Source organism: Rhinolophus sinicus, chromosome 14, assembly GCF_057876585.1.
Source record: "Rhinolophus sinicus isolate RSI-liver-muscle chromosome 14, RSI-T2T, whole genome shotgun sequence".
Lineage (NCBI taxonomy): Eukaryota > Metazoa > Chordata > Mammalia > Chiroptera > Rhinolophidae > Rhinolophus > Rhinolophus sinicus.
Window position 1 is genome coordinate 7,078,217 of NC_142514.1, and position 24,380 is coordinate 7,102,596.

At 58.2% G+C, this 24,380-nt stretch overlaps 2 protein-coding genes across 8 annotated transcripts in view; one reads left to right on the top strand and one right to left on the bottom strand.

The window, feature by feature from the left end:
* Positions 1-9,152, top strand: part of PEX14 (peroxisomal biogenesis factor 14) — a 125,860-nt gene extending 116,708 nt beyond the window's left edge. For all 4 annotated transcript variants that reach the window (XM_019746767.3, XM_074334063.2, XM_019746768.3 and 1 more), the window contains 4 exons: positions 1,486-1,588; positions 2,712-2,809; positions 6,060-6,151; positions 7,900-9,152. In XM_019746767.3, the coding sequence (XP_019602326.2) occupies positions 1,486-1,588; positions 2,712-2,809; positions 6,060-6,151; positions 7,900-8,347 (741 nt within the window). In that variant the 3' untranslated portion in view covers positions 8,348-9,152. The remainder of the gene's footprint in view (positions 1-1,485; positions 1,589-2,711; positions 2,810-6,059; positions 6,152-7,899) is intronic.
* A 5,689-nt stretch (positions 9,153-14,841) lies between these two features.
* The window catches only part of CASZ1 (castor zinc finger 1), a 150,191-nt gene continuing 140,652 nt past the window's right edge, over positions 14,842-24,380 (bottom strand). For 3 of the 4 annotated variants that reach the window (XM_074334061.2, XM_088790113.1, XM_074334060.2), the window contains 5 exons: positions 23,483-23,654; positions 21,463-21,614; positions 21,145-21,286; positions 20,134-20,433; positions 14,842-18,479 (listed from right to left, as the gene is read on the bottom strand). In XM_074334061.2, the coding sequence (XP_074190162.2) occupies positions 17,386-18,479; positions 20,134-20,433; positions 21,145-21,286; positions 21,463-21,614; positions 23,483-23,654 (1,860 nt within the window). In that variant the 3' untranslated portion in view covers positions 14,842-17,385. The remainder of the gene's footprint in view (positions 18,480-20,133; positions 20,434-21,144; positions 21,287-21,462; positions 21,615-23,482; positions 23,655-24,380) is intronic. The other variant, XM_088790114.1, reaches the window with a different exon arrangement.

A 24,380-nucleotide genomic window follows, 5' to 3' on the forward strand; every position in this document is an offset into this window, starting at 1 on the left:
TCTGAAACATCTAATAGTTTCTTTAAATGACAAAGGGAGGGCAGGTGAGCCGTCATCTTGTTTTATAAATACTTAAAGATTTCGGCTGGGGTTAGTGTGTATATGTGTTCCTTCCCTTGGCATTTTTGATCTCAGAAATGGACTTTTTAGTTCCTCACACATATAAGAATTTCTTGATTTTCATCCTTAGGAAATTTTCAACCTGGAGTGTCAGGGCTACCTTTGATGAGTTTCAGCCCAGTTGTAGGTAATAACTCAAACGGTGGTTGAAAAGCACTTTGCAAAATAGAAGACGCTTCTGTACGTGTGCTAAATAATGACCTCCACTCAGGAGCTGCTCTAGAAATGAGTTCTCCCGCAAACCCCTTGTGAGAGACCTCCTTTTCCTTCCCCAGTACAGAGACCTTAATGGAGAAGTTGCTGTCTGTTTTCCTCTGTGGGGCCCAAGTGGAGTGAGAGGCCAAGTTCTCCTCTGTCACGCTGGCCAGTCTCCACACCTGCCAGCCCGCGCTGCGCTGCAGTGCCACCCGTTCGAGTTGGCTGGTCTCACGCTCTGAACAGGGAGGGCGCCAAACCCTGAGCGTTTGGACTTCAGAGCTTAACTCTGCCCACGGCCACCCTGCTGCCCACCTGCCACCACCCAGTTACCCCCCCCACCTGCCTTCTTCCTGAATGTTCCGAGACCCCATCCTCCCCTAGTGGGTTCCCCACATTTGGGGTCCCCCCTGCTTGGTTGCCTGTTTTCCCCATGGTCAGTTTCTTCAGATTCTGCCCCTTCCTCTCCCTGCTGCCCCTGAGTCTCGGTTCTGGGGGAATTTGACTGCATCTGACTCTTAGCTGAAGGAAGCTTGTTCTGAAGATTCAAGGCTACTTTAGAAAAAGACTGAGGTGACCTCTTCCGATGGCCTCGGAATAGCCATATACTATCCCCTAATAAAAGAACCAAAGGTCCCAGAAATCAGCTGTGGGTTCCCATCTAGTTTCTCAAATAATCTTTGTTTATTTAATTTTACTCATTTGTTCCTTAATGGATACTTCACTCACGTGATTCAAAATGTTACAGGTTCACAAAAGTGTCCAGTAAAAAGCTCTCGTTCCTCGAGGCCACCAATGGTATCTTGGGTAACCTGTCACATTGTTATCTTAAAACTTTTCAAGTACAATTTAAAATATTCTTGTTACAGAAATCATAGCTACTATGCCATTAAGAAAACGAAATAAATGAACCAAAAAGTTTTCCATAAGAATCAGTCAGATTGATTCCACTCGATCCTGTTCCTGGTCCTTCTCCCTATTCAGACAGAATTTTTACTTGGTTTTATCGCAGCCTCATAACTTTCAAATATCTTGTTCGTTTACGGTGTTTGCCCAGCGAGTTTCCAAAACCTGGGGGTGACAGACAGAAAATTGGTCTGCAGGATGAGAAACTGTTGGAGAATAACCCCAACCTGCACCCATTGCCCCCGCCCACCCTGCTTCTTGTAGAAATACCTGCTCCCCCTCATCATGGGCGGCCGAGAGGACAGGAAGCAACTGGAGAGGATGGAGGCGAGTCTCTCGGAGCTGAGTGGCAGCGTGGCACAGACAGGTGAAGATTAATGACTCCATCAAGTCACCCCTCAAAGCCCTCTCCAAGCAGCCCCTTCTCTGCCCCCTCCCTGCTCCCCTCCGTCTCCACTTTATGTGGTGACTTCATTTATCTGCTCTGAGAATCTGTTCACATTTGCAAATGAAGCCGCCGTCATTTCGGTTTAATTTGAAATTGCTTGTTTACTGTCGGCGCGGCCTCAATTAATTATGTTTTTACGGAAAGGCTCCCAACCTCAGAATATTAATAAGGGGAATAAAATGACAGCCTTTCTAAGGGCTGTAAAGTTCATTTTTAATTTCTGCTTCTATGAGGTTTTCAGGGGGGTTTTCAGCGATTTTCCCCCTTCCCTGTAAGAATCCAACATGGGGTCAAGAGAGGCTGTAATTACTGCGGCTCCCGGGACCCCAGCCACCCTCTCTGTCATCGACTCCACAAGGCTCGCGTTCATTACCCGGTGCCCCAATGATGGCCCAGATTAGCTGGGACCTGTCGCACCAGAGGTGGCTTTTCTCCTTTATAAACTTGTTTACTAGATAGTGGCTGTGAATCTAAAAACTCAGGCAAATGAGGTAGCCTCTGTCCCAGGCCGCTGGGCCCTCAGAAATCCTCAGGTAGTGGTGGCCCCAAGTCCTGGAGAGGTCACATGACACCGGGAAGCTCCGCAGCCTCCGGGTTGGGTGAGGAGGACAGGGAGGAGCCACAGGGCCCTGGGTTTGCAGTTTTAACCACTCCCGGACAGCGTAGAGACCCGACATGTGTCTCTGATATGAGTGGAGACTTCCCGTGAGTCCCACAAGGACACAGCGAGGCTGTGAGATGAGGGATACAGACGTTACAGAAGTTGGAAGAGCCCAGCAAATCATCAGCAGATATAATTAGAGGGGAGAGGTTTTGGATGGATATACTGTTGACCACGGACAACTACACAATAGAAAGATAAAGTAGAAATGCTAGAGGTTAGATACAGTGCAGGTGGATTACCCAGAGTGCAGATAAATTATACGGGTTGCGGGGGTGGGGGACGTGTGCAGACAAATTAGACGCTGCAGCTTAGGGTGTGTGAACAGAGGGAAGAATCTGGGGGTACCGGTTAACAGATGCCACTGCCCTTTTCTCTCAGTGACTCAGCTGCAGGTGACTTTAGCCTCTGTCCAGGAGCTGCTGACCCAGCAGCAGCAGAAGGTCCAGGAACTCGCCCACGAACTGGCCACAGCCAAGGTACTTGTCTTTGACCCTCCAGCCCCTCCCGGTCTGCCCCGCACGGCTCTGCACGCTTGTCCTTTGTGCCCAGTTTACTGCATTCCGCTGGGTCTGACCTTTCTCACGCCGGTCATGCGATGGGCCCACACTTGTAGAGAAAGGCGGCATCCAGTGACGGACGCCGTCCTTTCTGTCTCCCTGTCACCTCCCAACAGGAGGGAGGCAAAGCTCTCTGCCTGTGGCCCTCCTGGGGCAGCACACGCCCCAGCTCTGGAGGCAGTTGGTGTAGACACGGAATGGTCTTCACCTGCAAGTTAGGTCACAGGTCACAGTTGCCAAGGGAACTGGGGGTGGAGGTGGAGGGAGTGTCAAGGCAGACTCTGCTGTAAAGTGCAGGGTCCCTAACCCAGGTCTCAGCGTCAGGTAACCCCTAACGGACTTTAGCGCCTGTTTGATCAATGGGGCAGTTTCCATGCCTCACTTCCCAATCTGAAGCGGTCTTAGTAGTAACAGACCATGGGATCAGACTGCCTGGGGTAAAACCCTCCTCTGCCACATGCTGGCTGTGTGACCACAGGCAAATTACTTAACCTCTCTGAGTCTTAGTTTCCTCATTTGTAAAGTGGAGCTATAATGGTACCTCCTTCATTGTCCTTACATGCTGAAGCCATTGTGCCTGGCTTCAGTCAGCTCCCAGGATTGCAGGCCTCTGACCTGGGTTCTGTGGGTGTGTGACAAGGTCGTTCCTGAGGCACTGTCTCAGACAGACGCAGATGTCCTCCCCTGCTCCATCCCCTTCTCCCTGTTGTTTTCCGCTGCTTCCACCACTGATTCTGTGAGAGATCCGGGCTGAGTGGTTCACCCAGGCTCGCCCCACCCCAGTGCACAGCACTCGGATCTTTTGCATTTGCACAAACCCAGCAACATGGGAATCCTTCCATTGCTGATGGAATCTGGGGTGCCTCCTGTGAAGAGGGTCCCTGAGAATCCCCTCCTCAGATACCACCCCCACAGAGGTGCTGCCTGCACTTCCTCAGATGGCCTGGTTGCCCGGAGGCCGTGGCCCGTAAAGAACCCAGAAGGCTGGTTACTGCGCCGCCCCACGCTCCTCTGTTATCTTTTGGAGCCATGGCCTGCCAGTGACCAGAAGCCATTCCGGAAATTGGAAAACTGTTTCCAGGCTTAACCATCAAGATTAAGACCACATGTTGCGTTTTAAGGGGGAAGGGGGCCAGGATTGTGTTTGGTGGTTGAGAGCTGCCTGAGTTTCTTGTGCGTGTTTTCCTGATGGTCCGTCCCCCCCACCCCCGCCCCACCCCGACCCCAACCCTCTTTCATTCACTGTCTCCTGTACTGAAATAGGGTCACTGGTTTGGTATCTAAACCCCACATGTGTGAAGACTGGTTACCCCATAAACCAAAGACTCGGAGCTGTGTTTTCTCAGCTGTAATGTAAGTTTTTATATCTGGCTTCTAAACTCCAACTGTAGCACCGTAAAAAATTGAAAAGAAGAGCGTTAAGTAATTAAGAAACCTACATAAAACTCAATGCTGGGAGTTTTCTACAACTGTTTTTTAAAGAGACTGGCTAAAAAGCCCCAGATGTCAGATTTTATTTCTAAATCCTGGCATCTGGCACCATATGCGTTTAGAAATTTGAGTCCTCTGTAGGCCGGTGAGTGGAAATTGCCCCCTTGTTAATGGGCTGCTATAGCTTTCAAGGTTTCAGAGAAGCCAGAACAGTGGCTTCTGGATGTGAGCTGTCTGGTGGTCTGGAGTGGGGACCCCGAGGGAGTGTGAGTGAGGGTGGCGGGCGCTTGCGTGCGCTCATGCTGAAGCCGCCAGCCTCTCCTGCCCCAGACCTGCAGCCTCTCTGAAGGGCTTCTCCCTGCATAGGTGGGCTGGGGCGGGACCTGAAGCCACCCCTGCCCCACGTCAGAGACCGCTGTCCGGAGCCCTGCCCTCTGCCAGCCCCAGCTCCTTCGTATTCTCCTGAACTTACTGCTCGGCTTTTCTGCGGCGGGCCTTGGGAGCTGTGTAAGGGAAGCAGGGTCCTTGCCCCAGGAACCTGTGCACTGGAAGCCACCTCCAGGTGGCCTCCAGCATGGATGACACAGGTTCACACACTGGAGGCCATCACAGCTGGAGTTGGCCCATAAACACTTCATAGGCAGTTTGGCCATGTGGGGGACCACCGTTTTGGCTTTCCTGTTCGTCTGGCCCAGAGAAGGGTATAGTTCTCTGAAGTTTCTATGGAAAGCATTCAAAGGGGGGAGGTGTGCGTGGAAGTGGCATTTGTCAGAGGTTACTGTGGCTGCTTCCTCCTCTCGCTCCTTGGAGAAGGATAGCTGAGTCCCAGGATGGCTTCCTTCTGCCTTCTGAGCCTTCAGAGTCATCCCCAAAAGGACAGCTGTGGATGGCGGCGTAGTCTGCAGGTCGGGGCTTTTCAGACAGCTGGGTGCCGTCGGGGGCCCGACCTTACAGAGCAGAGCGGTGTGGGAGGTGTACCCTCTGCCACGCCCATCTGCTGGGCCTGCTCAAGACACAGACGCGGAGACCCAAGAGCAACAGGCAGCAGGTGGTCAGATGCTGCCGTCTCCCTGACCTTCCGAGGTGGCTCCTGGGTATAATCTGTGGTACCTGCAGGACGAGGCAGCTGCCCTGCTCAGCCCCAGAGTTCTCTGCTGTGTGTTTTGCGACTGTCTCTCAGGGAGAGGCGCTTAAGTGGAGGGCATACTTAGTTGGTGTAGAGATGGAGTTTGTTTTACTAGTTTTGTTTTAATGGGACATTTCAAACACAAATGGAGGGGCTGCACAGTAACCCACAGGCACCCCTGCCCCCGCCATGCAGCGCCTCGGGCCCCCATCCTGCCTCACCTCTGCCCGCACAGCATCTCATCTCACATGCAAGCCCTTCGGTGTGTATCTCTCAAGGATAAGGCTCCTTTGTTGCTGTGTTGTTTTATTTTATGGAACCAGAATAGCATTATTACACCTAAATATATGTCACGATTCCTCAATGTTGGCAGATAGCCCGAGTTGTAGAAGGGTGTCTTCATTTAAACAGAGAGGCTCAGGCAGGCAGACCCCTGAACAGGCAGCAGCAGGACCTTCCCAAGGGGTCACCAGCTGGTGCACAAGACGCAGAATGCTCCCCGGCTGTGTCCTCCTGAAGCCACAGCCCCTCCTGCCATCCCAGCCACCCGAGCTCCGCAGGGCAGGAGGGAGGTGCCACTCTGGTCCGTGTCCCCTGTGCTTTGACTTTCAGGCCACCTCGTCCACCAACTGGATCCTGGAGTCCCAGAACCTCAATGAGCTCAAGTCGGAAATTAACTCCTTGAAAGGGCTTCTTTTAAATCGGTAGGAGACTAGAGGCACGTGGGTGGGCGCTCTTGGGCCCGTCTGCTGCTGTGGGAGGGGCCCCTATCTGGGATCCAGGCATCACCCTTGGGGGTCTTTTGAGCTTCTACTTTCCCTCCCCAGTAGGCCCCCTCCCTCCCTCCCCTCTCCAGGGGTGCCAGTCGATAGCGCCCACAAGAGTTTTGAGACACAGACAGTTCCTCAGCCCTGTCAAGACCTGGTTAAGGAGCTGGAAACAGCTGGAGCCGGAACGCAGGGCCTTGAGCAGAGGAGAACGTCCTCATCGCCCCCAGACAGGGCCACCTCCTCCTCCATCCTGAGCCCCAGCTGGACCTTTCAGTGACAGCTTGTTCCCAGAGAAGGTGCCCCCAGAGGGCCAGGGGGTCCTTAGTTTGAAGGGCCCAATGATTCAAGGCAGGAGCAGGAACAGTGCCTGCCTCCCCCACCCCTGGCTCCTTTGGTGTCCCTCTCGGTCCCTCTGCAGGGACAGCACTTTCCGTGAGCCCCACAGTGGAGGTATTGTCATCGGCGCGCCCAGTTCTGGGAAAGTCCTCGGTCCCGGGAACCATGTAGTCCCTGGACACCAGGACGGTTGGTCACCCGACAGGCAGGGTGTCCCAGGTCGCCCTTGCTCAGGCTCTGTGGCCCCGGGGTTTAGCGGGGGCTGCATGAGGTGGTCTGAAGGCACAAGGTGGCCCTTCCCTCAGGGTGAAAGACGGGGGCCCCGACCAAAGGACCCCGCTCCAGACCACCTACTTCCAGGTCCTCTCTGAAGAAAACGTGGCCTTGACAGAGATGTGACAGCTCGGTGGCAACCAGAGTGTTCTCGTTAGAAGTCCTCCATGTTTCCGAACTTAGGAGATAAGAGCCTTTGCAGCCAGGGGGACAGAGCAGGTGCTGTGTAACATTGGAGCCAAGAAAACTGCAAATTGAGTTTCTCCTTAGTGTCCATCATACTTGGGGGCACGGAGGCCTTGGCTGTGTGCACCCCACACAGGGGGCCCAGGCTGGAAGCACTGTCCCAGGCCCAGTGCTGGGGGGATGGGGAGCAGCCAGGAGGGGCAGGGCCTTGTCCTCTTGGCTCAGGCAGAGGTGGCCTGCCTGTCCTAGAGCTTGATTTCCAGGCCACTGCCAAGAAGACCTGACCTCCAAGGTCCCTCCTGGACTTGGCTTTGGTCTGGGCAGCTGCTGGCCCAGGGCCCAGGGTGGGGAAGAGGGAGTGGAGAACTGGCTCTTCCTGTCAAGTCTGCGTTCAGGGTTTCTAAGAAAGTGTACCAGTCTGACCTTCTGGTTTCGCTATCATTGACCCGCTGCTGGTGGCCAGCCCCCTGCCCCTTTCTGCAGTGCCGTGGACAAGTAGAGGCAAGGCCCAGGTTTTCTAGGGTCCCAGTCCTCTGGCTCAGTCCAGTGCCCGTTCTGGCTCCCCACCCTCACCTTGCTCTCCTGGGGCTGGATGTGGGGACGGTGTAAGGACCAGGAGGGAGCGGGCCCCACAGCAGGGAGCGCCCCAGAGGCACCCCGAGTGGGGCAGTCAAGGACCCCTCTGGCTTCTGGGTCAGCTCCTCCAACCCCCAGCTGGCCAGGAGGCCTCATTCCTGAGAGGAGGGCTGGGAGGGGGCTGAGCGTGGGCGGCAGAGCTTCGTCCTGGCCCGTGCTCGGTGGCACAGTCTCTGAGGGCGTGGGATCAGGGCAGGGTGGGACTCTGCCCAGGATGTCGTCACAGCCCTGCCCTCTTCTCCCTCTGCCAGGAGACAGTTCCCGCCGTCCCCGTCGGCCCCAAAGGTCCCCTCCTGGCAGATCCCGGTCAAGTCACCATCACCTTCCAGCCCTGTGGCCGTGAACCATCACAGCAGCAGTGACATCTCACCTGTCAGCAACGAGTCTGCGTCGTCCTCGCCTGTGAAGGACGGCCACAGCCCCGAGGGCTCCACAGCCACGTACCACCTGCTGGGCCCCCAGGAGGAGGGCGAGGGGGTGGTGGACGTGAAGGGCCAGGTGAGGATGGAGGTGCAGGGCGAGGAGGAGAAGAGGGAGGACGAGGAGGACGAGGAGGACGAGGACGTGAGCCGCGTGGACGAGGAGGACTGTCTGGGGGTACAGAGGGAGGACCGCCGGGGTGGGGACGGGCAGATCAACGAGCAGGTGGAGAAGCTGCGGCGGCCCGAGGGCGCCAGCAACGAGAACGAGCGGGACTAGGCCCTTGGCGCGTCCCCTGCGTGACCGGCCGGGCCCTGGCTCCTCTGGCTCTGGGAGGCACCTTAGCCAGGTAGGGGCTCTGGGGCCCGGGCACAGCTGGCCCCTGCGCGTGGGGTTACCCTTCTGTCCACCCGGCCTCCTCACCATCCGCCTGGCCCTGGCCCGCCTTGCAGCTCAGCCCGACGACAGGCGGCCTTTGACCTTGTTCTCGTGGCAGCTGAGGGCTTGCGAGTTCTCTGGCGGAAGCCCCCTCAGCCGTGTCTCCCGGGCAGATGTCTTGTCCAGGGAGTGTCTGCTGAGTCTTAGCTGACCTAACACCGTGCATGACAAGAGGTAGCTTGTTACCTGACTCCTGACCCTCAGGGGAGGGGAGCTGCGTGGATGTGGTGTCTGCTGCCCTTACCCCCCGCCCCAGGCTCCTTCCCTCGCTTCTTGCCAGGGGCGAAGGGGCCGTGGTGTCCCTGCAGCTCCTTTCTCTCCCGAGGCAGGGGCCTCTGGGGGCCCACAGCCAGGCCCTGCTGACTGATGCCACCTGCGCGCCTGTCCCAGCCCCACTGTGCCCTGCCGTCCTCCCAAATGAAATCCCATCGCGCTTCTGACTGCTCGCTCGCTGGCCACGCCTGGCTCGGCTCCTGGCCCCCGTGGTGGACGTGGTTCTGACACCCACGCAGGAGCCAGGTGCAGGGCCCTCCTCTCTGTCCTTCCCACCCGGAAACACATGCTCGTCTGTGCTACCAGGGAGAGGTGTCAGAACACAAGCTACGACTGTATATAATTGTAATAAAGACGAGTCGCCTCTATTTAACTCCTGCCTGTGCCTCCTCTGCTCACGGCGCCCAGAGCCTGGGGGGCGGGTCTCGGCTAAGGCTTCGCCAGGTGAGCCCTGGGAGGGCTGGTTGGTGGGCCGGGGGGCGCCCTGCGCAGGTGACTCAGCCCCTCACCCCGAGGCTGGAGGGTTTCATCCTGGGTCCCGAGTGTCTGCGAAGGGCGACATGCTGATCCAGGAGGGAAGGGACCTCATGTTACTGTATATAGACCTGATGTGGAGTGTGATGAGCTCTTCCTTAAATGGATGAGTGCTCCCAGGAGAGTGTGTCTCGCTCTCTCTTCCTCCCCCGTCTCCTCTCCCTCTCGCCCTCCCTGTCTCCCTTTAACCTTCACACAGCATTTAGCTAAACCCAGGAAAACAGCCGACGCTGCTCTGCACGCTGCAGCCTGCAGTGCTGTGGCCGGGTGTGGGCACGGAGGGCACGCTCACGTCTGGGTGCCTGTGTAGACACAAAGGCTTTGGAGACAGTGCAGGGACCGTGCCGGCTGCCGGGAGGTGGAGGTGGAGGTCTGCAGCGGGTCTGTACCCCTCACCGGCCTCCCCACCGCTGCCACCACCACAGAACCACCCAGCCTCCCACCTGGCCGCCAGCCCTGCTGACTGAGGCCAAGGGCCAGGGGTGAGTGACTTGGCATTGGGGCTGTTTCGTCTCAGAAAACATTTCACCTCCTGCCTAGCCCCGTTGGGGGCTCTGGGCCCAATCTCCTTCCCCCGCAGCAAACCTATTCCTGATCGTGTGGGTGCACTATGGCGACTTGACCCTCCCTGGCCCTCCTGAGTGTCCAGCACCCCCAGCCTGGCTTCTCAGGTTGTGTCTGATGCTCACAACCTCGTGTGACATCCCTGCGTTGTGTGTGTGTGTTCCTGCCACCCGCTTCCTAGGGAGGAGAGCCCACACAGTCGGCTTCCTTGCCGTCCCTAAGGAAGCCAGGTTTCTTTGTCTCCGGGGCTACCAGCCTCGCCTGGACGAGAGCCACCAGTGTCCAGGAGCCAGGCGGGCAGAGCTGGGAAGGACGGGCAGAGGGCGGGGGCTCGATCTGAAGCACCCTCAGCCTCCACAGACGGGCCTCAGGCTGCAGCAGGGTTTCCCTCGCTCAGACTTTGGTGAGTGGAAACCCCTGTTCTGAATCGGCAGTCACGGATGTCTCCCCCTTTAGCTTGGTGACCACTCGTCATCTCTGATTTTCCCGAGGTCCGTCCTGCAGTGTGACCAGACAGGGTGACCAGAGAGCAGGTAGCCTGGGGCGGGGGGGGGGGGGGGGGGAGACGCAGCCAGAGCTGTGGGCTGGTGGGGGGGCACCTGCACTGGCCAGAGGCCGCCCTGGGGCCTCACTGCCCTGGGGTCATGCGGAGAAACCTGGGCCTGAGGCCTTTGGAGCACCCAGTGTCGGCTTTTGAGGACAGAGAGTCTGGCGTGATTTCAGGGAGAAGAAACCCCTCCCCAAAACGGCGCGAGTGCTGCCTAATAAAGGCAGCTGCTGGACGGAGGGAAAACAGCCCTTTGAAAAAAAAAGCCTTTCATTAGAAAAATAATGCATTTCATCCAAATAAGGTAAAAATATTTGGAATGGGGCAGAAGTGAGCAGCAGACAGCGCCTGTCAGGCCCTTTCTGGAAGGGAGAAGATTATTATACTCAGTTACAATGTATTTCTGTCAAGTGTCTTTCAGGAAAGCACTTGCCCAGTGCCGGGAGCTGGGATGGCCGCGGCCCCCCTGCAGCCCCGCGCTCCCCTGGGCTTGCGATGCCGCTGCAGCGCCCGGGGCAGGCGGGCAGGCAGGGTGGCCTCCCTCAGCGAAGGCGCCCTGGCCCCCCGGGTGGGAAGCAGCGGAGCACTCGGTGCAGGAAGGGGGTGCTGACTTTATAAATGTTCATTTTGCCCTGCTGTGGAAGTCCGCGTCAGATATTTAAAAGCCACTCGGTGTGGAAGGACGCAGTCAAAACCCCCTTCCACGCCCCATGTGCTTTCACAGGTACTGGTGCGCTCACAGGCTCCTTCGCCGTCTCTGTCTCTCTTTTTAAATAAAAATGGGAAACTCCTCTTCACATTGTGTGACTTTCTTGTCTCACTGAAAGTGAAGCCTGTGTCCTTGGAGACTCACAGCAGGTGGGACCGGAGGGTTCTCTAGAGTCCCCTCTCCTGGTCGGCTGGCACCAGAACCTCCCTGTTTGGCGATGGCCCTGCCTGGGCCCCGCCCCGCCCCTTCGTGCCCCTCCCCCAGCCCTGCCCGTGCCCCCGACCCGCCCTGCTCCTCCCCCAGCCCCACCCCTCCTGCCCCTCCCCCAGCCCTGCCCCAGAGCCCGAGGAGGAGGAAGGAGACGTTTTTTGACGGGCCTGACAACCTGATCCTCACGAGTTTACTTAATCCTTAGTGTTTCTTGGTCTGTTTGTTTAAAATTGTTTCTGCCAAGGCACCCAGAGCAGAGGGTGGGAGGCTCCAGACAGTGGCGCAGAGGCGCCAGTGGGACCCTACAAGTGGGGGTGACTTCAGCTTCAGGTGAAGTGCTCACCTGGGGGAAGACCTGAGTGGTGGCTGACACCTTCCTGCCCTTGCACGTCTCCGGCCCCTGCTCCTTCCCCTGCACAGGTGTTTCCCACCCCAGGATCGTCAGCCCCTGCCAGGGGGAGCAACTGGGCCGACACCTCCCGGGTGTGGTGCTGATGTGACCGCCCCCTTCACACACGAGCTGGCATCCGTTGGCACCCAGGGTTCAAGTGTGGGCCCTGGGCTCTCAGGCTCTCTCCGTAACAGAACCAGTTAGAATCTCCTCCAGCACTGTTGGGTACTGCTCACCTGAGTCAGGAACAAACCTTGATAGTTTGCTTTCATCCAGCACTTAAAGTTCATGCTCTTCTATTAGAAATCGTATCATTTCATGTGGAGAACACCTGAAGCCTTGCCCTGCTCCCTGGCAAGTCCTGAGCGGCTCTTCTTTGTAGTGACAGGACCACATTTTAAATCCACCTTGGAAACTCAGGTGCAAGCCCTCTGCATCCCCAGCCCTGGGAGAGAATAGTTCTCAGGGCCCAGCAGTGCCAGGATGCCTCAGAGATCCCAGTGTGGCCGCCAGGCCTCAGGGAGGCTCTGGGCAGAGCCGAGGGCCTGGGGGTTCTTTGGTGGGAAAAAGCCTCCCAAGGCCAGGGGTCTCCCCCAAGTGGGGTGAGGTGGGGGGCAACACAGGAGGAGAAGCAGCTCCATCTGCCTCCTGGGAGCTGCTTCCCGTCTGGCCCATCCCAGAGGGTGGGGCTGCTCCTCTCAGCCAGGGTGGCACAGGCCCCAGGACTCCGGCCCATCTGAAGGGTCCTGCTACCTGCCCTGCTCTCTGGAGGCCTGACCCGGGCCGTGGGGCAGCAGCACTTCATTCACCAGCCCCTGTGCCCTGACCGTGGGTCAAGGCTACCTATGGGGCAGGGCCACCTCATGAAGAAGGATGGACAAGCTGCCTTAGCCCGGTTGGCTGGGCCTGCTGGCCACGCAGCTGGGGGAGGGAGTGGCTGTCCTCTGGCCGCGGGTCCTGGTGGGCTGGGGCAAGGCTGCTTGGGAATGCAGAGGCCTGGCTCCCATGGATGACTCAGCTGCTGGTAGCACCCAGGCCTGGCCAGGTCTGTGGGAGGTGGGCAGGCCGCTGAGCTCAGCTTGAGCCTGCACAGCTGGTTCTGGCTCTCTAAGAGGTTGCAAAAGTCTTGAATTTGCCTCCGTTTGGGTGTAGGAGCAGCACACCACCGCAGCTAATGAAATCCCGGAATGAAAACATGTTTTACTGCTTTTCCTACTGAGTCCAACAAGCCACAGGGAGTGTTGTGGGGCCTGTGCCCACTCCGCACCCCTGGGGTGGGGCGCTGCTGCCTCTGCAGGCCCCTGCTTCCTAGGGGTGGGGGACACGGTCTCAGTGGGTGTGGTGGGCACTTCTCTGGGGCAGTGCGTGGGACCCAGGACAGTGGGCTGGCCTCGTACAGCCTCCTGTGTCACAGGCTCTTGTCCCCCCGAGGCTTCTCTGAGGGGTGCCTCAGGGCCCGTGACCCTGCTCTGGGCCAGGCACAGGGCCTGCCCTCGTGATCCTTCACCCTGAACCCCGCGCCTTGCCTTGTGCTGAGTCTTACTTGGAAGCTGGCCCTCCCTGCCCGTCTACCACGTGTGGGTCTGCTGAGATCCACCTGGGCCCAGAGGACCTTGGGGCAGTTGAGGGGGCGGTTTGGGGGGGTCCGCTCTGAGTGTCCATCTTCCACCCCTGGGCTCCAGGGAGTCTGAGAGGCAGCTGGAGCCCCTGGGAGCTGCCCCCAAAAAGCCTCTGTGGGCCCTGCTCTGCTGCCCCCCACTGCAGCGCCCAGAGGGAGCCCTGTGGTCACACCAACACCCACCTGGCTGAGGTCCGGGCTTGGCTCCCTGCCTCCTCTCAGGCCCCACGGGAGGGCTGCTTGGCCCACCAGGGCCTGTGAGACTCCAATAATGGCTTTAATTTGTTGAACTTGTGTTTTATCCCATAAATTAGTCACTGTTTTATTTAACAGAATCGAGATATCCACAAACAATAGGCGAGTTCCAACTTGAACATTTTAATAAGACAGAAGAAAGTATATATTTTTGCGTCTGTTACAAACATATTTATGTAAATAGCCTGTGGGCTGTGTTCCAGGAGGAAAGAAGAAAGGGAAGGGCCCTCTGTGCTGGGCTGGGTTAGAACGAGCTTTCGTGGTAAAAGTGACGTTGAGCAGGGAGAGGTGCTCAGCCAGAGGGGGAGCGGCAGCACCGCCTGGGCACTGCGGGACTTCACCTGCTCAAGAGAGGGCTGTGCTCACTGCAGGGGCGCGATCTCCAGTGGGATGGATGCTCCTCAAAGTGGAGGAACTCGGTGGGCCCCACACGTCCCCTCCTCGAGGCCCAGGGACATCTAGCCACCTGGAAGGAGGTCAGCTCAGGGCAAGGCTGGCAAGATGGCGCAGGTGACGATAGATTTAATGGGACGCAGCTCACCATTGAGAAGTATCAGGGTCAATGAGGCGTGAGGCCTGTACTCGGGGCGAGGGTTGGCCGGAGTGCTGCCACCACCCACGCTTTTGGGGGTGCCACCAGGGCCAGCAGCTCAAGCCTGGGGCTGGTGGCTACAGATCCAAGAATCAGCCCCCTCTGGCTCTGCCCCCGCGTGCTCCAGGCAGGAGCCGGGCCAGCATCCGGATTGGATCCGGGTACACGCCGTTCCCAGCCCGGGCAGGTCTCTGCAGGAAGGAGGAAGGAGCCGAGGGAGGAGGCAGAGGGCTGACCCTGCCAAGCGCGCCTGCCCAGTAGCCCTGGCTGCTAGAGGAGGGGGCTGGCCATGGTCGGGGGGCCTGGGGAGCCATGGAGCCTGGGCCAGAGATCGGAGGCTTCCATGCCAGTAGCCTCTGCCCGCAGGTGGCTCCTGATTCCCACGTGGGGACTTCAGGCAGGGCTGGGGGAAGAGGCCAGCCTTTGGCGGGGCAGCCCCAAGTCCCCCACCATGTCCCCAGCCACCTGGGGGAACTTGGACGGATCCCAGGGGCAAAACAGGTCTTCTCCCTTCCCTGCCAGGGTCGAAGGGTCACCAATTCCCTCCTCTCCCCACTGCCCTGGCACATGCAGCCTGGCCATAGTTGTGCCGCCCTATACAGCCGGGTCACCAGCAGCGGCTTGGGGCTGATTTTAAAAGTAAAAGATAACTTGATAGATTTTTTTTTCCAGTTTTTATTGAGTGAAAATGTCAAACCTTGCATCAGTCATGCAAAAAAAAAAAAAAATCAAATAAATAAAACACATATATTAAATTTCTAATAGCACTAAATTCAAGTGGAAAAATATTCAGTTCTTAATAACCAGGTGCCGAGGAGACCAGATTCAAGTAATCAGAGCACACACGCTGTTCAGTTCGGTTCTCACGTTCTGCATTTGTCGTCTCAAAACCTCTCTATATATCTCTATATATCTATATATGTATATACATATAGATATATACACACATATGTGCATACATATTATTTTATATTTATATATATACACATACATAGTTATAAAACATTAAAAAGAGCATTGGTGGATCAAGCATTGTTTTCCCCACAGAAAGAAAATAAAACAAAAATTACACATTAAAATTCAAAATGAGCTAGCAATGGCTTATAGTCCTAGTGTGCAATATGAAGGTTACAAAAGGCTAGACTTCGCACTGTCGGCGTCTTCTTTTTTCTTTCTTTTTTTTTTTTGTTTGTTTGATTTTGCTACATTGAAAAATGTTTGTTTTTGTTTTTTTCCTTTACAAAACTCCTTGCACAGACTCACCGGTTCTGTGGTTGGGCACAAAGTCTGGGCGAACGCTCAGCAGCAGCACGTGGTGCCCACAAGAGTTCAGGAGGCTCTGGTGGGGGCTGTTTTAGAAAATGATATGTTTCCTGTTGAATCAGGTACACTCCATCTGACCACTCCTCCCTCCCTGCTCCCTCTCCAGTTCAGGTGGTCCTGGCTTTCTGGCTGTGGGCAGCCAAGAGGACAAAAAGAAAAAGAAAAAGAGAAAAAAAAAAAGAAAGAAAGAAAAATAAAAAGGAAACCACTGCCTCCCCAGTTGGGTAGGGCTCCCTTTGGAGACCTGTGGGAAGGTGGCTCTAGGTGACAGACCCTCCCCCCAGGCTAGGCCTTGCTCTATCCCTGTGGAGTCTCAGGGGCCAACCTGAGACCCACTGGTGGCTGGAAGTGGAGAGAAGGTGAACAGGAGGGGCCTTGGGCGGGCTGGCTGCCTGCCCTGGGTCCCTGTCACCCTCAGAGTCACTGGCCTGGCGTGTGCCTGTGCTCTGGGCTTGGTGACCTCATCATCTCCAGGAACGGGGGATGTTTTGAAAAGGGAACCAAATCTGGGTGGGTTGCACCAGCAAAGAAGCATCCCCAACAAAATAATAAAACAAACTGGGGGGAAAAAAGCCCTATAAAGCCACACGCATAACCAATGAGAAAAACTCAAATGTTAAATTAACTACAAACTTGTATCAACAATAATAGTCCTTTTCTCTTGTCTCTACAAAATTCAAGTTAAAAGTTGGAATCACACAGCTCCCATCAGTGCTAGTGTAAAAACAGTGGCCTCAGACTGGTAAGGCCTCTAAAATAAACGCTAAACAGAACCCCACGTGAGCAATTGCACCCGGGTCTCCAACCTCAGGGCTGGTCCGGAGGCGGGTCTGCGCTCTGACGGCCGGCCCGCTTTTTTTTTTCTTTTTGTTCTGTGTAGAATAACCTTGACAGGAAAAATACTGTACAACTTTCTCGCATTTTTTCCCATTTTGAATATTAAAGCCCCAAACAGTCGCATCCTTCCTGTTCCCACCACGTGGGTGGCTGGGACCCTCGCGGAGCCCAGCAGCCCAGCGCTGGTTGCTCTTCGTTTATGAAGGAACACAGCCTCCTTTCACTGGGCAAGTCTGGCGCCTGGCAGTCACCAAGCAGGCCCAGGGGCGCCCCTTCTGGGCCCCAGCCCTCGGGAGCAGATACCAGCCAGGGCCAGGCCCTGCAGTGGGGGCAGAGTGACCGCGGAGCTCCCGGCTCTGCTAATTCCATGAGGTTTCCTCCGCGGTCCCTGTAGTGTCACCCGTGCTGACGCCTCTGCCTCGCCCTCCCCCAGGGCAAGGAGGGAGGGCCTTAGCTGCGCGAATGGGAGGGTGCCGGCCCGCCTCTGGTGGTTAGGGGTGGGGGTCACAGTGACCCCCAGCGCCCGTCCCCGTCCTGAGCAATGAAGAATCCCACCGGCGTGGGCGTGGGGCCCGGGGTCCGGCCGCGGGGAGGGGCACTTGCGGCAGCTGCCCGGGGGCTGCGCCCGCCTCGCCCTCGGGGACCCCAGCTCCCCGCTCCCACCCCGGACAAGAGCACCTTCTATTTCCCTGAAGATCCCGAACTGCAGCTAGAAAGGGGCACTCGGCAGCCTGTCCTTCCAGCCGCGAAGCTGCGCGGGCGGGCGGGCGCGGGGGCGGCCCGGAGCACCAGAGGGGGCCCCGCCTCTGCCCTGAGACGGACTCGGGGTCCGGAAGCACCGGCGGGGTGGCGGGGGGCCCGAGCCCGGAGCGCCTCCCGACGCCGCAACCACAACGAACATCTAGCTCTGTACAGAGGGAAGCTTGACGTATAAATACCATGTCTTACAAAATTAATCATAACAATAATAAAACAAAGGGGCGAGCCCCCGAGGGCGGCCGGCCGGCCCACCGCACCGCCCCGCGGCTAGGGCGACGCGGCCGAGGGCGCGGCGGGCGCGGGGGCGCCGAGGGCCGCCAGCTCCGGGCTCCGCGACCCCGGCCCCGGCTCGGGCAGCGACTCCTCCGAGTCAGTGCGCAGGTCCTCGTCGTCGTCGTCGTCCTCGTCGTCGTCCTCGTCGTCGTCGTCCTCGTCGTCGTCGTCCTCGTCGTCGTCCGCCTCCTCGTTCAGCTCCAGCTCCTCCTCCTCGTCCTCCTGCGACGACTCCCCGGCTGCGGGACCCGGTGCGGGTGCGGCGGGGCCGTCGCCGGGCCCGGGGCCGTCGGGCGGGCCGGTGTCACCCGCGTCGCCCAGCCCCAGGCCCAGGCCGGCGGCGGCCGTCTGCAGGAAGAGCAGGGAGCCCCCGGGCTCGGCGCCCAGAGACAGCGAGCCGTCCAGGCCGGCGGCCGGGCCGGGCGCGGGGCCCTCAGCGCTGGGCTCGCCGCGCTCCTGCTTCTCGTGCTTGCGCTTGTGCGAGTCCATCTGTGACATGCCCACGACCGTGTGGCGGCAGCCCGGGTAGGTGCAGTGGAAGTGCGAGCACTTGAGCTTGTACTTGCAGTCGGGCACGGCGCAGTCGGCGCTCGAGCTGAACTGGCAGAAGCCGGCCGCGCTGATCACGTCCTGCTTGCCGTGGTGCTTGCGGTGCGCCGTGACCTTGGTGCTGTCTGTGCAGCGGAAGCGGCAGCGAAGGCAGTGGAAGTGCGTGCTGGTGCCCGAGAAGGGGCAGTCGGCGAAGTGGCAGCTGAGCGACGCCTTGAAGCGCTTGAAGTCGTCCAGCACGAGGTTGTCCACGCGGTCGTGATGCTGCGCGTGCTTGTACATGTGCGTGCGCCCGCAGAACTTATAGCCGCAGTTCTCGCGTGTGCAGTGGTAGTGGGTGACCTTGAGCGAGAACTGGCAGGCCGCGTCCTTACAATCCTCGTAGAGGTCAAAGCGCCTGAAGCCCTCCAGCATCATGCCCTCGTCCAGCATCTTGCGAGAGGAGGCCGTCTTGCGCCGCTTCCCAAATGGCGACATGTCCTCAATGATCCAGAAGCGCTTTTTGGCCCCCGAGGCTGTCGGCATGGAGATGGTGTTCCCTGGGGAGGGACAGGGGAGGTCAGTGCCCCTCTCCCAGGATCCCGCCCACGCACTGTCCCTAAATCTGGTATGGTGGCCGGGAGGCAGCATTTAGGGACAAGTCCTTATCTTCCCTTGGCTCTGGGGCCCTCCCCCAGAATAGCCTGGGAACCCCAGGTTTCCCCTTGCGTCATCCATGTCTGCAGGGTGACTGCACGGGCCTCTGCCCTGGGTGGCAGAGGGAGCAGCTCTGGGGGATGTGGCGGCTGCTTCCTGGCCAGTTTGGGTGGGAAGTGAGGACGTGTCCTGGCGCTAATTGACGCTGAAGGGGGAATCTAGGTCGGCAGAGTGTAATTACCCAAGTTGGACAGGGGCCAGGAGCCATCACACACCCGCCTCTAATGAGGGACAGGCCGGCTCCTTCCCCCACCCGCTAACCAGTGCCCACCACCGCCTGTCTGCATGTGGGACTAGCCTGCTCCTGCAAGGAGGGGTGCCAGCCGCCCTGGGACTGCTTGGGGCTGTAACTCCCTGCCCTGAGATACACCGTCTTCTTAGTACCAGAAGGTTCTTTAAGGTCTTGTTGGGGTTTTCTGCCCCCATGAGCCAGGAGAAGGCAGCTCTGCTGCGGGGCTCAGGTCGTGGACAGGTGTCCATCCGTGCCCCCCCGTCTGGCCTCGACTGCTTCCCTGGACTCAGGGCTGCACGGTCACTGTGTGGTGGTGCTTCTATCACCCCCTTCCTGGGAGGCACAGTGGCCCCAACAGCTGCAGGGTAAGGGGAGACCAGCCCCTGGGGCTGTACAGGCAGCTGGGGAAGAGGCAGCGGTCCTTGCACTCCCTGCCCCATACCCCACAAACAGGAGAAGCCCCAGGCCTAGCCCTACCCAGAGTGGGCGGTGGGCATCCTCCAGGCTCTTCCCAGGTGGCAGATCAGCCCGGCCTCCCAGAACCACCCTGCTGCACTGTCCATTTGAGGAACAGACCCAGTTACCCACCCTTAGCAGGTGAAAAGAAACCAAGGACTGCAATGGGATGGGGGTACCCAGCAGGGGACAAGAGAGGGTCTGGAGCCTGGAGATCTAGGTGGGTGAGGAGTGGCTACTTCAGGTCTGAGGTCACAGGGCTCTGTCTGATTATGCCAGCGGCAGAGCTTTCCACAGGCTGAATTCCACAAGGGGGAACCCCCTCCCCTGCTCGCTGCCATTAGCACTTGCGGCCTGAGTGCCAGGTACTGCTTGGCTCCAGGGTGGGGCTTCAGGCTGCTGTCGGGCCCCTCAGACCCCAGGCAGGTCCCAGGAATCGGCAACCTTCCCAAGAGCACCTTTCTGCCCCTCCCTGGGGTCGGATACCAGGTGAACTCCGAGCAGAAGGGGTAGGCTCAGCCTGGCTGCAGGAGTATGAGGGTGGGGCAGGCACAGCCGTCTTGGGGCTCTGGCCAATTGCTGAGATGGGGTGAACCCCAGGGAACCCTGGCGGCGACACTCTGGCCTGCTCAGTGCTGAACATGAGCTGAGAGGGGCAGACTCGGGGACAGAGCAGGCTGGTCCTGGGCTGTGAGGGGTGCAGTGTGGCCCTGTCCTTGACCCGGAAGGCCACAGAACAGGGTCAGGTCCTGCACCACAGCCTTGAGGTTCAGCTGGGATGACAGACACTGTGAGAAGGCGTGAGTTACCTGCAGCGTCCTGAACTAGGGGGACGTCACTTTTTACTGGAGTTGGAGTGGCAGTGACGGGCGGGAAGCTGGGCGGGCTGCTGATGGGGTGGGCCAGGCCCCGGGTGGCTCCGAGAGTGGCACTGAGCAGAGAGTATGAGAGACAGGGCGGAGAAAAGAGACATGGGAGGGAGGGGAGGGGCGCCCGGAGCACGGCCGGTGAGAAGGATGGGGTCGGTGGGGGCTGCGGAGCCACGCGGGCAGCCTCGTCACCAGCGGCAGCAGGAGGAGGAAGAGAAGGAGGAAGAGGAGCCGGGTAGCCTGGAGAGGGTGGAGAAAAGCAGAAAACAAAAAACAAAACAAAACAAAGAAGAAACAAACAAAAAAGAACCAAAATGAGAAACCCAATGGCAGAAGCAAGTATGATATGAAAATATGTGGACAGATGAGCAGCAGAGAGGTGCCACAAAGAAGAGAGGGGGGAGAGAATGGGAGGGGGAGGCAGTGCAGGGCGAGGTCACAGGGGCTCGGCGAGGGCCTGCAGTAGAGCCCAGCCTGGCTGGGACCCTGCTCTGGGGCCCATGGACCATGCTGGGGACGACGGCGGAAGAGCCAGAAGAGGTGCCAGGGCTGGGGTCGGGGTGGGGGGGTGGGGGGTGGGCCGCCTGCCTGGCTCCCTGGGTACTCGCAGCCCCTCTGGCTGTGGGCTGCGCTGCTTTATTCTGTGGCTCTCAGGGAGGACAAGACTGGGTCCCCTCCTGGAAGCTGAAACTGAGGGCCGCGTGCTGGGGAGGTGGGCAGGCTGGCAGGCGGTGGGCGCCATGACCTACGTCCCATACCAGCTAGTCTCCTGCACACTGGCCCTTCTTCCTTTGAGGCTACTTGACTGTGAGCCTCTTGTGCCAAGATGGACTCCGCAGCACTGGGCCTTGGGAGGAGGGGCCCGGTGCAGGCTGGAAGGTCCCAGGCCCCCGCTGCCCCTTCCTGGCCTGCAGCTCCCCCACTGGCCCCTGGCCCCTGGCCGCAGCTCACCTGCTGCGGTGCTCTCGTTGCCCACAGGGGTGCTAGAGCAGCTCCGGTCCATGGTGGACGACCCTGAGGACACAGCTCCCGGGCTGCAGCCGGTGTAATCCATGTACTCGTCTGTCTCCGTGTCCATCAGGCTCGGGGGGCCCTGAAAGAAAGTGGGGGGCCCTGAGGAAGCTGGGCTGGGGGCCGTGCTGCCCACAGGGGGCAGAATGTCACTTCGGGCGGCACGGTCCACCACCTGGAAGCCAGAGTGGAACACGGGTGATGCCGTCTCACCACCCTGTGTTGGGAGTGGGTGGCCTGCCTGGGCCGGGCTCTCACCTGGGAGGGGGGCACACGATCAAAGTTCTTTCCCAGCATCCTCCGCATGTGCTTCCGGGCGTGGGAGGTCATCTGGTGCTTGAGGAGGAAGGAGAACTGGCAGCCTTCCCGGATGCAGTGGAAGTGGCTATTCACCTGGTTGTACTTGCAGCCTGTGGACACAGCCACCTGGCCATGAGCCTCCCCCAGCGGCCAAAGCTCAGGGCACTTACTGCGTGTCGGGCACAGTTCTGGGCACAGGGAAGTGTGGCCAACATGGCAGATGACAACTAGGGAAAGGACACTTCTCCCTTGGTGGCATCCCTATGAGGAGGGCTTTACCCCATCCTACCCCACCCCCAGGAAGTCCTAGGCCACCTGGCTGCCCAAAGCCTGGATCTCCCCTGTGGCTTAGCAGAGGCATGTGACAATGGCAGGCTGGTCCCCATCCCCTGCCTTGAATACTGAGAGGTCCATGGCGTGCAGGGCAAGGAACCCTAATGACCTGTCCATTAGGTCAGCCAACTCCCAGCAAGCCACCTGTCCCCACATCTCCTCTAGGGAGCCTGGTGCCGCCAGCCCCCAGACCTTGTTTAGACGGCTGCAGGCTGGCTGGCCCTCTGCCCTACCCCCTCCCACTTCTGCTTTGCTCTGGGCTGAGAACAAACAGAATAGGAGGGATTGAAACAGTATCAGCAAAGGGCAGGTGAAGGCCTGTCTGTTGCCATGGCACCTGAGCTGGCCAGGTGTCTTATATCATCCCCCAGCTTTGTTTGGCCCCAGCCACCACCAAAAACACCCAAAGTTGAGTAAATAACAGCAACTACAGAATACCCTGACATCTGTAAACTGAGCCCAGGAACAGCATAGGCCACCATGTGTTGACATCTGTTGCCATGATAACCATCCCTCTCCCAGGGCATGAATTCTTTTTGAATTAATACTTGAAGGAAGGGTTTGTTTCCTTTCTTTCCTGGCAGTTGACTTTGAGTATCTCACCCTTCCTATGGAAGGGCCAGTCTGCAGCAGGCAGTGGCCTCTGCTCCTCCAAGACCCTGCTGCCTTGACCACCTGAGTCACAACAGAACTTGCCTACAGCACAGGCGTCTCTGCCTAGCCTGCCTGGATCCCGCCTGCCCTCTGGTCTCTGGCCCCTTCTTGGGCAGATTCCTGCCCCGTATCTACCCACCTGTGAACATGAGGCTCCATCCTGAGGCAGGAGGGTGGGATCTGCCCTCTGCCTGCTTGTCCTAGAGCCCTCCTTCCCCACAGGCATCCCCAGGGCAAGCTTGGGGAGACTCTTTTATGGGGCTGGGGAGGGGGTGGCTTCCCTGCTGGGGGCCCAGAGTTAACTTTGAGGCATCTGTTGCCAAGCTTGGGGCCATTAGTGGCCTCCTCTTCCCAGTCCCATGGCCACCTCCTTCTAGGTCACCCCAAGTCACAGATGCTCTGGGCTGAGTCCACAAAGTACCTGCTTGTCCCACCAGGTCCCCAGCACTGAACACAGTGCTGGCCACAGCAGGTGCCACCGCCACCCCCCCCACAACCTCCTGCAATAGCACAGAGACGGCACATGGCTGTTCCTCAGTAAATGTCCGCTGAATGAGTGGATGAACAAATGAACAAACCATGGTCCACTGGGGACAAAACCCTGTTGTTAGAGCCATGGAAAGAGATCCCAGGACTGGGGACTTCAGGAGCTCCTAACATTTAACGGAAAGTCCGCTTGAAAAGAGAAGGGAAAAGAACCAAGTCTTGGCCCAGACACCCTGACGAAGCCCCAGGTGTTTCCACCAGGGTGGGCGCCGTGCTCCAAGCCACCCACACTCCTACTCGTGGGCCCTTGGGTTTTGTGTTTTCCCAGTTTGACAATGCCTGTCCTGTGATATCTGTGACATTTTTAACAAAACATGGAGCCTGATGTGCGAGGGCAGGAGGCAGGTGCCAGGAGAAGTGACCCAGGCCTCCAGGGCCTCAGGGGACAGAGCCACAGCCCCGCCACCTGCTATAAGGCCCTGTCCCTGGCGCTGGGGGGCAGTACCTAGCCGGCCGCACTCCTCACGCTTGGTGAAGTACTTGAACCCATTGGCTGCCCGCCGCTCGGCTTTCTCATGCTTCTTTATGTGCCACGGCAGCTTGGTGGTGATGTTGGTCACAAAGTAGCAGCCTGTCCGGAGACAGTGGTAGTGCCCGCGCATCCGGAATTCGCAGTGCTGCAGGGAGGAACAGAAGGGTCAGGACGAGGCAGGTGACTTCCGTGACCTCCCACCTACCCCAGGCCTCTGAGCTCTGGCAGGCCCCGTGCATATATGTTCTTCCATGCTCAGAACCAGAAAACAAATTAGGTAAAGACCTAATTCACATGTAAAAAGGCAGTATGCCCCTTTTGTCATTTGGCTGAAACATCCTATCTGGAATTACTGCCATCTCTCTCTAGTCCCACACCCAGAGCAGACATCATTAATCCATCCTAGCACTCCTCTATCTGCCAAAACCTAGGCAGACATCACTAATCTATCCCCACACTCTTCTCTGTACCTAGATCTAGTCTCAGACTCGAGGCACTCACTGTAAAGGGGTTAGGCCTTTATGGTGAGTCTGATCTACCCTTCCTGTCTGGGACATGGACAGTTCACTTAATCTGTCCAATGGGCCTATTTTAAAATTTAGGCCTCTGGGGAAAGGGCGCATAGCTAGTTCCAGGAGGCAGAATGATACCAAGGGCACAGTGGCTGCCCAGCATATAGTCATCACTGAGAGTTAGGATGAAATGACAGACTTCACCAACCATTAAGCACCAATCTGAATCCCTGCCCAGGGGCCTCCAGGGCCCAGGGGCAGACAGTGTCCTTTCCAGAATCTGGAGGAGGCCAAATCAAAAAGGGTGTGAGAAACGGACTTTCTGCCAGGAAGAGCTGGTCCTGGGTCCTGTAGCTCCC